This window comes from Orbicella franksi, chromosome 2 (assembly GCF_964199315.1).
Source record: "Orbicella franksi chromosome 2, jaOrbFran1.1, whole genome shotgun sequence".
NCBI lineage: Eukaryota > Metazoa > Cnidaria > Anthozoa > Scleractinia > Merulinidae > Orbicella > Orbicella franksi.
Window position 1 is genome coordinate 21054098 of NC_138146.1, and position 15120 is coordinate 21069217.

The 15120-nt window shown below is 40.2% G+C and overlaps 2 protein-coding genes across 2 annotated transcripts; both read right to left on the reverse strand.

The window, feature by feature from the left end:
• Window positions 1-291: 291 nt before the first annotated feature.
• LOC145478604 (uncharacterized) lies at window positions 292-6500 on the reverse strand. The gene is made up of 6 exons (XM_081456686.1): window positions 5818-6500; window positions 4124-4326; window positions 3154-3351; window positions 2120-2361; window positions 1134-1312; window positions 292-809 (listed from the first exon to the last, which is right to left on the reverse strand). Exons 1-6 carry the CDS (start codon window positions 6380-6382, stop codon window positions 445-447), a joined length of 1752 nt encoding a protein of 583 aa, XP_081312812.1. The 5' UTR covers window positions 6383-6500; the 3' UTR covers window positions 292-444.
• A 1183-nt stretch (window positions 6501-7683) lies between these two features.
• Window positions 7684-15031, reverse strand: LOC145478602 (uncharacterized). Its single transcript, XM_081456685.1, has 6 exons — window positions 14449-15031; window positions 13556-13764; window positions 11022-11222; window positions 10125-10369; window positions 9392-9570; window positions 7684-8464 (listed from the first exon to the last, which is right to left on the reverse strand). Exons 1-6 carry the CDS (start codon window positions 15029-15031, stop codon window positions 8127-8129), a joined length of 1755 nt encoding a protein of 584 aa, XP_081312811.1. The 3' UTR covers window positions 7684-8126.
• Window positions 15032-15120: the final 89 nt, after the last annotated feature.

A 15120-nucleotide genomic window follows, 5' to 3' on the forward strand; every position in this document is an offset into this window, starting at 1 on the left:
TGGACGTTCGCTGTTGTGTTCAATTTAAATTGATTTACCCGAACCAAAAGACGTTTTCCAGTTCAGAAGAATTTTTATCCACCTCTTATAACTAGGCGGTTTCTCGTGAAATAAAATCACTCGAAGAATAAGCTCCAGCTTATAAGCTCTCCTCGTTAAAGACCCATTTGTTTAGTGTAAGACAAAATTCCTTACCGGTAAATCCAACCTCTTTTCTAAAATTAAAATCAAATTGTAATGGTAGCCGCTATAGACACTTACTACGAGAAAAGTGACAACTATTGACTTGTATAGTAGTTAACAAAAGCTTTATTTGCATCTTTTCGTACACCTAGTACCATTAGCATGGGGCGTTATATTTGAGCTGAACTTTTACTAAACCTTACAAACTAAATTCCATGGCCAGTATTTCCGAGATTAGCCAGCTATTAGAAAGCTACCTCGTTACATTTCAACTCGTTCGCTTGGTTTCAGCAGCCAGACTTTGTCACGTACAACCTTGTCTTTATTTCGGACCCACTCAAAATAGAGTGCCGATCTGTTGGCTACTAGAACTCTTCCATAACCATAATCTATTTCATAGAAACGAGACCATTTCGCATCCCAGAAGGGTAGCCACTCCAATTCAAACCCAGCTGTCCCTACAACAATATGTGTAGTACCCATTCCTTCATCTTGACACTCACGCTTGTACACTGCGCATGTTCTCTGGTAGCTATGATAGTGACCCCAGAAGGCCAGGTCCACTTTGTATTGGTGAAAAAGGTCCTCCAAATAGTGCTGCATACCCAAGGACACGATGTAGTCGCCTGTAACAGAAGAGGATTACAGGATATATAGTCTACCTCCAACAATGCTACTAATTGTTATAGTTTTTTTACCTTATACCATGCACATTGCAATCTATTCTCATGGTTTTTTGATACTTAAAGTTGTCCAGGGTACTCTTTAATAAAAGCTTAGGCTGACGGGTTTACACTGGTTAAATATGTAAATATGTGAAACGTCAGTCACCAACAACAGTTCTTTTCAGAACTACCCTCACCAGGACAATCACACAATACGAACTAGTACTGATTCTCCTGGGTTCAAACCATTTACTATAAGTGATTACTGATGAGTAAAATCCTCACCCAAATCTTCCTGGCTACAATACATTGGTCGATGCCCTCCCAGCACAACCCATGGAGTCTTGGTCCGATCCACTTTCTTCAGGTCATTTTCCAGCCATACGTACTGTCTGGAGCCGGGTCTGTAATCGTGTTCAGAACTCATCATGATAAAGTGAACGCTTCCGTAATCGTAACTGTACCTGTGAAGTTAAACCAACCTCGGTGATCAGATATCTTAATAAGATATCCTCTCACTCTACACCAAGCCAAGCAACAGGTCTGAGCACTATGAAGAAACTGGGCTTATGTGAAATAAGATTCTCTCAGCTAGTGTTGCAATAAATGTATGGCTACCAGCAATATTGCTATAAAATTTTGAGGAGCACGTGATAACTGGAAGTTCTTTTTTCAAGAAAACTATTCAACCGAGATCATCGTAGCTCAATAAATGATGGAGAAGATCACGTCAGTAGCAGCTTTTGGCATCGACGAGATCTGTTTTGACCTTCATAAAAATCCAGGAGTCGAGTTTGGCTGAGAAGCAACTCAGACATTTTCGTAACTTCAGTAAACTTAGCTTCTGCGCATTACAGATGTGTTTGTTGTGTTAGCAACATGAGCGCATTTCTTTGCTCTTCTAGGGTGTGCGCACTTACGCTTGCGTTGCGCTTTCTAGGCTACGCGTTGGAGCCCGACTAAGAGCCTGCCGGCATAGCAGGGTTTCCACCTGAGTTCAAGTCCTACATCTTTTTTTTAGTTTATTTGATAAATCAGGTACTTATGTAGGGCGGGGCAGGGAATGAGGTCTGGACAAGAGTAGTGCGCGCTCCTCGCGTGTCTCCTCCCTTGCGCGCGTCTCTCTAAATCGTCAGGCAGGTTTATACTCATAAAGGCCACGGGAAATCACGAGAAACGGCATTATCTTTTTTCCATACTTGACCGTTAATTTAACCGCGTGGAATGCTTAAGAATGAAAGAATAAAGACAAAACACGGAATACAACTCACCACCATAGAGCATTTCCATTATCAGGCATGTGAAATCTGTGGTACATTGGCACTCCACACTCTCCCCCAGAGTCATCACCAAAGTTCCCCCACCAGGGGTGCCACCCTTCACCCGGAGCACCACTAGGGTCCTTGGAGCCCCCCGAGTTATGGTCCTGTTCGTGATTGCCCATGCCCACCATATATGGCATCAGTGTTGCGTAAGGCTCAATGAGTTCGTGCCACTGTTCCCAGATGTATGCCTGATGTGCGAACAAATAAATGCAAGTTAGTCAGGTGACTTTCAGTATGAAGTTGAAAATTTCAGCCATTTCTTTTACAACATCAAAAGATTGTTCAAGCAGCTGGCAACATGAATGCTGGCAAACATCAACTAAGGGATATCGCTGGATGCGTCGAAACGTTATTTGAAGTAGCGTTAAAAGAATGCATTGTAATCACTAGGGAGAGTTCTTACCGTAATGATTCGATTTAGCGCCCTCCTTCCAATAAACGCCTACTTTCTAATAAGCGCTCCCCTTTGACGGCCGCTTTCTTTTAATAAGCGCCCCCACCGAAAATGGCATTCAAGATATGAAGATAGAATAGACTGCTTAATCATCTGAACGTAATACTGAACAGTAATGGCAATCAAAGCTCCTTTTAAAAGTATCAGTTGTTTTTCATTAAATAAAAGAAAAATAGTCGCGCCATCTCTAATAAACGCCCCTCTCCAGTAAAAATCCTCCCTTGAGCTGCCAAAAGTAAATTAGCAGCCCGAGCGCTAAATCGGTAGATCAAGGGTATTTTCAATCTTGGGACAGAAAGGGTTCAAATGGTGTCATGTCCCGTGTCACGGGACGTGACTCGGATTAACCATTTTAACAACGTAATACTACGCGACCATCGTTCAATCTTTTTCTACGAAACCTCGTACTTAAACTTCGTCATAAATGCATTCAGGCAAATCTTTGTAGAGAAGAGTTTCAGCTTCTTATTAAGTTTTTTTAACAAAGACGGAACGGGCCATGAAAGCTACTTAGAGGTGTACTTACGTATCCCCTGGCGTAGGAGATGTCACCGACATGGAATACAAGTGAACTGCCTTTCTTAGCCTCTTCAACCATGTACTTTGCTGTATCGTGCGCACCTGGCACAACAGTGACTCCCATGTCACCATAAACTACAAAACTAAAGGAAGCGTCTGCGTCTGTAACGGGCGCTGAACGAAACTTGTACATAGCGCTCATCATCTGAACAGAGAGAAAAAGAAAACTTCACAAAAGTGGCCAAGGCATTTAGCGTTAGCTGTCTTTATCAACGGCAAAAACCAATTGTTTCGTAGGGCTGGCTGCGATTGGATGAGTGGCATCTGTCAGAAGGAAATTAATGTCGTGGTCGAGTGTTTTTTTCAAATCGCCTGGATTATTAAAACAAGAGCGAAAATGAACAGTTGTACATTTGCGGGTTTAACTCATATGATAGCACTTAATTTAGTAAGAACGAACTGGAAGAACGAGAGCAAATTCACATTTTACTCAGGTGATTTTCAGGATGTTGCCTCCCTACCGCGCAAACGCACAAAAACTTTTTTAACCAATCAGAAGTAAAACCAAAATCCGCACCGGCTACAAGTCTTTGATTGGTTCACTTGATTATCTGTGTCATTGCAACTATTTTGGTTTTTTCGACGTAAAATATCAAACACGAAAGACCGTGTTTGACCACATTTCCAAACACCGAGAAGAGAGTTCAAAATACGACGCGCAGCAGAGTATTTTTGACGAACTTCGAGTTGTTTGGTAATGTGGTCAAACAAGGTCTTTCGTGTTTGATATTTCTTCTCAATCGAAACTAAAACTAAGGAGAAAACGGAAAAATAAAATCGTAAAAATCTATGCTAATTAAGATCAGATATCCAAACAGCGTCACGGTCATGATTTCCTTTCTTTAAACTTGATGAGTTTGATGGTGCTTAATTGAAACCAGCCTAATCTTAAGAGCAGGTCTAAATTATCAACCAACCTTGGAGGATCCGTACGAGTAAAAATACTGTGTTGACGGAGAAAGATCCGTCAGAAGAACATCATGAATGTAGCCAGGACTAAAGAAACCCTGAGATGACGCGGGAGGCCCACACATGTCGGTGTTTTTGTACGTTGTTGAGGTGCCTTTAGCAGTGAAACGCAGCGAAGAGTCTGTTCCATAATGAACAATCGGAGGATCATCTAATAAAAAAAACAAAGTGTGAGGAAAATGTGCTGCAAAGTAATGCACCAAAGGTTACCATGCGCTAACATTTTAACAAGTTATTTTAAAACATGATCGCGTCTAAAAGTGCACACGAGTTATCACAAGTGAAGAAAATACATCAAATTATAACGTCATTTAACTAATTCTGACTTAGCCTCTGCGTGGGAGGGGAATTCTGACTCGCATTTAGGAATGATCAACTCCCTGGATACCGGATTCAAAGTCCTCCCTTCGGAAGACTTTTGAAAAATCATCTGGCATCGTGCGAATAAAACCGAGAAATATGGACCTTTTTACCGATGTCACGCTTTTCCGATCGTTTCGTTCAAACAAAAAATAAACCACACCGCTTGATTCATTGTGCTAAATGTAGTAAATATGTGAAGTTTCATTAGAATCTGTTGCAAACTCATAAAAATATGGGACCCCTAACTTTCCTATTTTTACAAAGAAATGTTTGCCAGGGGGGAGCGCTTGCCTCCTGGCATACATATTCTTCGGAGGTTGGGGTCCCATATTTTTATGAGTTTGCGACAGATTCTTATAAAACTTCGCAGATTTACCAAATTCGACATGATAAATTGAACTATGGAGGTAGTTTTTTGTGTATGTGAAAAATACGAAAAATTGTTGGTATTGCGTGACATCGGTAAAAAGGTGCATTGTCCACGAGCTGACTTCAAATGACCATAAACAAAGAAAAAAAAATTATAACGAATTAAAGGGAAAAGGGAAATTAAAGATAATAATAATAATAATAATAATAATAATAGTAATAAAATATGAAATAGAAACGGTAAAGAAGTAGAAAAGGGTTGTACTTCAAAAATGTTTTTAGATGGCTGGCAACAGCTTCCAGTACTTTTTCAACAGCCATACTTATACAGATTAATTCTATCACTGTTCATCAAGTAATGCTACAATATTGGTATCATAAAAACGCCCAGCCATCTTGCCAGCCATTGATTACCAATAATGGGAATGGTAATCTTAATCGAATTGTTACAAGCATGATAAGATACGACTATTTGGCAAATCTAAAAACACTCTGCGGAGGAGGCTCAGAGCCACCTTAAATCTTACGAAAATTTAAGGTGGCAAACTGACAAATGAGCGAGCAATAATGGACAAAAACTACGCACCACTCTATTGTGTCAATAGAATTGTTTATGCTCTTTTGTATTAATGAAATTCGACATCATTCGACGTGGCGTGATCGCCTTGGCATAAGGTTTGTGTCCCGGGGATTGTGTCACACAACCTGAAATCACAAAGTCCACCTGATCACCTGAGAATCACGAGATGCTCGAATAATGCATTGATGCCACAGTTAGACCTGTCTGTTTTGTCACTTGCTATCTGCCCTTTATATAATTGTTACCGACTTTTATATCAGCGGAAGCATTTTACACCCGTCTGATCGACAGTACAAACGATTTTCATATAGACGAAAAAAATATCCTTACCTGTCCCCGATACCCATTTAACTCGCATCTGCGAGGGATCGCCTGTAAGAGCTATGTGTCCTTGCAAAGGAACATAAATCCCTCCTTTAAACTGCAGCAAATTACTAGTGGCCACATGAACATAGGTCGGTTGATAATAACGAAACTCGCACTTGGTTCTCATGTTGTACACATTGACCATTCTCCAGCCGTATCCCGATGCATAACTTGCCGAGTCCGTGACATAAAAGTAATCTAGATAATGTTCCGGCTGGTCATTTTCTGGGCAGTAAAATGCGATGAAGTCCAAGTTGCTGGGTAGTGTAACCCCACTCCATGAAACATTCACAGCGGCTCCGTTTTCAACCGAGCTTGGACTGACCTTCAGAGTAGCATTGGGCATAAAATGTTCGCGAATTGGGTGCGCGAATTTTATGCGGTTTTGAGGATCATCAGCGTCCACCACTGAGCCGTCAGGATTGAGTCGTTTAAAGTAAGTGGGCACTGCATGGCGTGTCTTCGCTTCTGGACCTGACGGTAAGCAAAAAAGGTAAGACGCCAGCAAAGCATACCACCAAACCACCATAGTGCAGCCCAGGAGTACAGCGTTATCTGATTTACAACAAGCTATTGCGCGAAACGGCGGACACTGGAGTTATTGGTGTCCTGCCACACTAGGTTCGGTGTCCGGCGGCGGGGGGAGGCGGGGGGGTGGGGTACGGTACTCTCGTATATGGGCTATACAGGTATGTGCGGCCCCAAAGGGTATTGTTTTTTAGCCGTTTTGGTCATAAATAGCACTCTAGCCTTCAATTGGGTATGTTTCTTGGAAGAAGTTACTTTTTCATCATTATCATTAAGACCGTCAACAAAAGCCCTCATAAGTTATGTTTAGGGCAACTGTTCCATCCGCAACGGTCATAAATAACGTATTGAATGTTTGGCCAGGTCATAAATAGGGTAAGGGTTTTGGGAGGTAGGCCGCACACCCCCACCCAACTTTTCTGGGAATACCCCCCCGGCGGGGTTCGGTGAAACTTTATCTGATCACCTCATGTGCTATCATGAGCTGCATGGACAACGAGAACCTATCACATTGCAGTACTAGCACGATGCATTGAGTTATCAGAGAAAACACACGCCCCAGAAACGTGACAACCTATGTAGCCAGAGCTATGAAAGTGCTGCGGAAATTTGGATGTGGTGTGCAATTTGGAACAAGGATTGCATATTAGAAGGGACAAATATTAAGGGGGTATACGAAGTTCGAGAAGTCTGAAGAGAGAATTGGTGGTGGAGTTTGCCTGTAGTGCTAGTTTTGACTTAGATATTCTGCACACAGTGCAGAGCATTATCATCGGGTCCGCTAAAAGCGAGGCTAGCGACGACGACAAAATCTCGATTTCGCCTTTCTGATTATGAATTGCTGCTTTGCTCACTCCGCTCGCTCCGCAGCAATAACGCCAACACCGGCTGCATATTTGTGATATGCATGATTTGGTTCCGGGGGAACCTCCCATATGAAAAGGATGGAAGTGCTCGTCGGAAATTTTGAAAAGACACCTCCTAAACCTGTTTTGTGGGCGCGGCTTGAAATTTTTTTCACTCCTAAGAGGTACCAATTCTAAAACAACACATTATCTCCTGTCATATTTTTTTCGGCTCAGTTCCCTAAAAGGTACCGCAAAAGCTCCTGCTGGGGACCTTTTGAGGCTGAACACCCTAAGAGGTAGCAAAACCGCTCTTTTACCCCTGAAAGGTACGACGAGCACCCCCGTCTTTTATATATGGGAGCCCCTCGGGTTTTGGTCAATGTTTTCTTAGTCCAAGTTCTGTTCTTGACCGCAGTCGATCTTCAAGTTTAAGTATAAACAAAAAGTAAAGTGGTACAATCGCATCCAAGTCTTTTATTTTCCTACAAAAATGTATAAATTTAATTTCAAATACACTTTGAGCAAATACAAATGGAACATTCAAGCCTGACCAGGCAAATTATTTTATGTAAACTTCTAAGTGACTATTTCCCATATAAAGAAAGCGACCGAGGTCGTCCACGGAACGTTTCACTGTACTGGACTTTGTTGACACATCACTGAAGCCAACACTCAAAGACCTCGCAGCCTGCCACAATAATTGCCACTTGAAATGACACGATATGCCTTTTGAAAAGGAAGCAAAAATCAAAACTTCTACTTGACTGCAATGATATCAAAGTGGAAGCAACATAACTTACAAGTAAAGAAAGTTAAGGAGGGGTGATTGAATTTACTATAAGCTACAGCAAACTGTTCATCTTTCGTGTATCAAACATGCGCAATGGAAAAGACAAATCATTTTGTCAGCCACACGTGATCCTTGACAACTCCACTAGTATTCTCAACCCATTCCCAGTGCAGCGCCGAACGATTTGCCTGCGTCAACCGGCCATATCCATAATTATTCTCGTGATATAACGACCAGCTCATAGGGAAATAATCCTCCGTGTCTAGATTCTTTCCTGCCGTTCCCACTACGATATGCACAGGTGCCCCTGGGGTACATTTTTGAAGATACACCGGGCATGTCCGCTCGTAGCTGTGATAATGAGCCCAGAAGGCGAGATCGACCTTGTATTCATATAAGAGCGGCTCGAACGCCTCCTGCATGCCAATCGAGATGATGTAGTCCCCTGAAAAATTGAAATTGAGGACAAAAGGTAAGTCAGGTACTGAAACAATGTACGTGTTTCTGGTCGAATTGTTTTGTAGTTTAACTTGTTTCCAACTTATGTTAATCTGCTTCAACTTAAAGATTACACTCTTAAAATTGAATAAAACCAAAGTGAATGAGGTTGAATTCATTCATCAGGACTGCTAAGGATTAGTGACGAATTCAAAATGATTGTCTATTGATTGATTATATTGTAGGAAATGCAAGAATTGCTTTGTAGGTAGAGTAACGTACTTTTAGTAGTGTAAGTAACCTGTATTGTGGGTGTAAGTAACATTATGTTCTGCAAGTAATGTAAGTAGTTAATTGTTAGTAGATTATTGTCTTGTTAGCAGTGCAAGTAACACGAATTTCCAGGAGGGATGGGTACTCCATTACATGGGCTATGTAGGTATGTGCGGCGACTGCAGCTCCAAAGGATATGTTTTTTAAGTCGTTTTGGTTAGAGATAAAGTATCGATTTCCGTATTGTAAGTAATAGTAGAAGCATCTCATTGTAAGTAGAGTATTGTATTGTTAGTAGTGCAAATACCCATATTGTAAGTACTGTATTAAGTAATTGTATGTTTTGCAGGTAATAGAAGTACTGTATTGTAACTGATTGTTAGTAGGGTGTCACATTAGCAGAAGTGTAAATAACCCGTATAATTTGCAACTTTTTGTAAGTAATCTTACTAATGTAAGTATTGTTCTGCAAAAAAGAGAGAGAGAGAATAAAAGAACCATTGAACAGGAAAAAAATAAAGAATTCAAACTAATTCATGTGATAATTAGAGCATTGTCATCAGATTGATGCAGATTGATACAACTCTATTTTAGGCGTGATATTTCTCTGAAACTGTGTGCAAGTTGTAGAGGAATTTGAATTTGAGCACGGGTAACTCACCTATCTCTATTTGACTTGTGTACATGGCTCGGTGACCTGCAATCACAATCCAGGGAGTTAGGGAGCGGTTCACATTCTTCAAGTCCTTTTCCATCCATTCATACTGCGGTGATCCTTGTGTAAAGTTATGCTCTGTACTCATCATCATAAAGTGGACACTGCCATAATCAAAGCTATACCTACAAAGACATACAGGTTGCCATTTTGAGACAGATATGGTAACAGATTTGTAGAATAATCATGAGAATTTGCTGTACAATAATGATAAATCAATTTTTTAAAATAGAGTTAAACGTCTTAAACAAGTGCAAACAAAGGGCCAGAACTTATTGTCCGCATAACAGTGATGAAGATGATATGAATTCTTGTTTCTCTGGGACAATGTGAACTGTCTATAATAATGATGTGTAGGTATAATGGAGGTGTTAGGAGAGAAAGCTTTGGCTGCATTCACATGTCCGTATTTTAAAGGCACCAGTTATCATGGAGGTTTACCAAAAGAGAGGCTCAACTGTACTTGTAAACTCTCTTGGTGTAATTACAGTATGAGCTAAAACATCTCACTTGTTCACCTTCATACAATAAGTTCTTGAGATAAACTTAGCTCACCCAAACCTGTTTCCATGTGCACACAAGTCTTTCCTTGCGTGCCAAAGCATCCACATTTAGAACAAAACTCGTATCGCTAACTTGAAACAATTATACAAAATGAACTAATGAAACACAATCTTACCACCACACTGCATTTCCATTATCAGGCATGTGAAAGCGGTAGTACATTGGCACCCCACACTCGCCACCAGAGTCAACCCCATATCCTGGTGCCCACCAAGGATGGAAGCCTTCTCCAGGGGCCCCACTGGGATCTTTGGACCCTCCCTTCATGTGGTCCTGTTCATGGTTTCCAATACCCACCATATATGGAAGGATGGTAGCATACGGCTCAATTACAGCATGCCATTGCTCCCAAATGTAGGCCTGCAATAAGCACAAAATATGCATCAAAAGATGTAATATTAGGCTGAACCCTTTAAGGAATTGCTTAGCTTACTCAGTGCTAAATTAAAAGAGGCAAAGTTGTCTGAGTCAGTTATTTAAGTTTGGCTTATGCTCTCTCATAAACACCTCTCTCCAACCAGGTGTATTAATACTTTCACCAGAAACCTAACAAAATGCTAGGGTGAACTGTCTTGTTATCCTGCCCAGGGGTAATGTAATAACACTAATTATAATCCATCAAATATTTTCACTTCTCGTGACTGAATATGCAATGGCTAAAACTGGGGAGTACCTGTATGAATTATTCCCCAATCTTTAAAACTGCTGGTGTTGCAAAAAATATTTGAAGGAAAATTAACACAACAGCCTCCATTTTGTGCAAAATAAGGCAGATATTTGTCCTTGGACATTATCTGTTCCTCAAAGCTTACAGGTTTCCTCAAACTATGCTCCTGGAACAGGTAATGTCTGTGGACAAATATCCAAACATATTTTCATGCCAAATGGAAGCTATTGTTACAAAGTACCAAAAGATCAAACTATTGTTATACTATTATGCACTGTTGCTCAGCTTTATAGGTTGTAGAAGTTGTGATCCTAAATAACAAGGTCTGTACACTTCTACACTTACAAATCCCCTTGCATATGAAATATCGCCATTATGAAAGACAAATGCTGCTGTTCCATTCATAGCTTCTTGTGTTGCATACTCAGCTGTCTTATAAGCTCGCGGTACTGGTGATACTCCCATGTCTCCATACACCAAGGCAGTAAACGTATTTGCTGAGCCAACAGGTGGAGATGTGTTGAAATGGTGAATAGGACTCATTGCCTGAAATGAAAACAAATGTCGCTCAAGCCAAGATACAAGTGCACATGTGTCACCAGCCACTGTTTATATTTAGAAAATAGCCCAAAGAAAATACAAGCACTACCTGGTTTAAAATTGTTTTTCTATCTAACAATTAGATTATGAGCTTGAGATTTCTATGAAGTGATAGTTGATGAGGTCAAAGGCCAAATCAACTATCAACTCATAGAAATTGAGGGTGAATAATATAATTGTTTTAGTAGAATTCTAACTAAATTTCTTTCAAAGAGCAATTTCCAATCATTTCTCAATGCAGTATAAACTTTGTGCTCTAGCAAAATCGTGTGGATGGAATTGTGTTTTTGAACTTGCAGTTGTGCATGTGCAGTCATCCATTCATTGAGAAATTTTGACATTTGAAAGTGGCATAATGGTCAGTTTCCTTTCTTTAGTGTTCTTCAGAATTACATTATCCCATATTTCTAAATCTTCCGCAAAACATTACTAATAGAGAAACCAGAAAATGTTGCCATTATGTGGACGACCTTCAGCCACTGCACTCTAATGTGATAGTATACAAGCAGCTCAGCCAATCAGATTGAAGCATTTGCATTAGTATACTAGTAGAATTCTACTAAAACTCGATAGAAACACAGCACATGTTTTCTGTTTCTTAAGGTTATTGTAGACCTTCAAGGGTGTCGTCTGGGAAAATCTTTCTATGAGCGCTGCTTTAAAGAACACCTCAGTAAATTATATATAATTGTAAAGATACACGTGTTTATAAACTGTAGAATTTGAAAATAACAATATATTTTGCCACATTTGTTTTAACAAGCCTTTAAATGCAAAAATGGCTGTACTTGCTTCACTGAATTACCAGCCTTGTGTCCCAACAGACATCCAAACTGACAGCACTATATCACTCAGGAGATGATGGACTAACAAAGTGTGTGGGGCTTTTTCGATATTTTTGTTGGTTGCTTGGTAAATCCCTCTTAAAGTTGGCCAATAGAAAATTTCCTGACTGCTGTTACTGGGTGGGACACCACAAGAAAAATATTTTGATTTTTGTAAAAGCCTCACACACTTTGGTGCGCTAGTATCTGACGAATATTTTGGCCAAGTCTCATAAAAATCCGATAAATCTGCACACCCTATTAATTCATTTGAAAAGAGTCAATTCTCACAAAAATAAACCTTGAGTTTTTGACCTTGAAAGAAATTCACAGTCTTCGCATCCCACTGAAGTGGTTGTCAATGTAGCCATGCCACCCAACCAATGAAAAGCAACTTGGAACTCCCCAGCAGGTTTCATGACAAAGAAGGCTACAGGAACACTTCCCAGGAAAGGTGCATTGTTTATATTTATAGGAAATATTACTTTGGGAAAGGCCAAGTCTGCTGTGAAACATTCAGCAGCTTGTAAACTCCCAAATCAGCAGATAAATGGAATAGAAGGAAGAGGGAAAAAAGGGAAATGATAGCAGAATAGGGCTAGTTGGTGAGCCAAGCTGATTGCAGATATTTGACTTATACACACATATGAAAACTAAACACGTAATTCATTGGCCTGTTTGTTGTACCAAAATATAGAAAAACTCTCTTCAAAGCAGAGGATAGGAGCATCAGGAAAGGCTGCCATGTCAGTAATTCCACAGCCATCACCTTGCGGGCCAGAAGATTCGCTTACAATTTGCGCTTGTGTTCAAATTTGGGTACGCCAAGACGGTACAAAATCACCTGATATATCGCTAGAATACAATCAACAAAAGCAAAGATATCTGTGTGAGAAATTGCAAGACACAGGATAAACAAAGAAGTGAAATATGAGTCCATAGATGAGATTGCCGCATTCTTATTGGCTTATCACAATTTGTGGATCATTGACTTGTTTTTAAAATCACGTTTTTGTGGATAACTCGTTTGTGTTGTAAGTTTTTTAAATAATTTTTTAACAAAATTTAGATTAAGCAGTAGTCTTGAATTTCCTGTGAAAAAATATTTTGGACAAAATTGGCCCTTGAAGGTCTATAGTAACCTCAATAGGATAAACACAATAGAAAACCCTCATCAGGACATCCAAATGGTGGCTACGGCCACTTAATAGAAGTGGCCTAATTGGGTTTTTTTTTTTGCAAGATTTTACTGAAAATAATTCTGGGGCTTTGATAACTGGCTGTTTAATTAGTGGTGGCTGCTTAATAGGTGACCACTCAATAGAAGTTTGACTGTATACGAGGTAGAATTAACCATCAGAAATGAAATGTTGTCCAAAATCAGCACCATCCTGTTCTTGAGACTTGCCAAACACATCATATTAGTCTATTAGGTATTCAATTCTAAAAATTTACCTTCCCTGAACCATAAGAGTAGTAATAACGAGTTCCTGGTTTGAGGTTTGTCAACAGAACATCATGAATATAGCCAGGATCAACAAAGGCATTTACATCATTGGCAGGTTCAGCACACATGTCTGCAGCAGTGTATGTTTTACTGATGCTTCCCTTCACAACAGACATGGTTTTTTGGTCAACCCCATACCGAACAATAGGACTTTCCACTAAGAGTTAAAGCAGTAATATTGTTAGGTGAAAGTTAAACTCACTTCAATACTAACTTTTGTTTACTTTACACAGTATGTTATGAACACTAAGTATTCACCAAACAGTTAAGATTAAAACTCTTCAAAATGCTGGCTACGCCCCCCTCCTCCATCTCCTTATAGGTGGTTTGCAACCATTCCTGAAAGATTCAAATGACAAAGACCTGGGTGACCATGTTGGATGACAGGAACAATATTAATAAAGTTTATTAGAATTCTTTTGTTGATGGTCCTCCAACATTTGAGCAATGCATCAGTTGCAAAGCATTTATGCGAACAGATTTTGAGAATGCATACATGTATACATAATGAGGCTGACTTAAACTTAAGAACGAGAAAACATTTTCTGAATGTATATCATTTTGTGGAAACATAACTCTGAGATAAAGAAATACTGTAGAAACACCTATATTTATACAGCTGCATTTGAAAGGTGGCATGATATCTACAAGGTTTGAAATTGAACACCCCTATTCCATCTGCATAATACTCCTAGGAGAATAGTGTAGGAAGATGCAAATAAGGAAATGCTATAATTAAGGTGCTATGATATGCCAGAACATTTCAGAAAAAGCGTGAGATATATAAATGGCACAGTTTCTGGGTACATCCCACAAAAAGAATACCGGAAGAATAACTTACTTGTACCGGATACCCACATAACCCTCATTTCCGTAGGATCCCCCGTGAGAGAGAGGTGACCTTGCAAGGGAATGTCCGCCCCTCCTTCAAAACTCACAACGTTGCTCTCTGCAGCAAGAGTTGTGTAATTACCACTTCTGTAATATCTGAACTGGCATTCTTTCCTCAAATTCCACAGACGAACGTCGAACTCGCCATAACCTTTTGAATACGTCTCTACGCTACTGACATTAACATAATCCAAATAGTGATCGGGTTCGGCTTCTGGGGGACAGTACAGAACTACGACATCTTTAGAACTTGGAGAAGTGACCCCAGACCATGAAATCGTAACTTCCTCGCCATTACTGATTTCAGACGACGGTGAAACTTTCAACGAAGCTGCAGAATCGAGTGCTGTTGGTTTCGGCAGAGGGGAGAACTTCAGCTTGTTCGCCGGGTGTCGAGCATCTACGATGGTACCATTAGAATGTACTCGGCCAAAATAAGTTGACACTGGATGGTCGTGTTTGCAATTTACGCCAGTAACCCACAAAATATATAAACTGATGCAAACTGCTAGACCGGTCTGTCCCGTCGCCATGTTGGCAACCTGCTATGTCACATGAATTTGTCACCTGATATCGAAAGTCACGCAATTCCTCGTTCGGACACACACCACGTGACTAACCA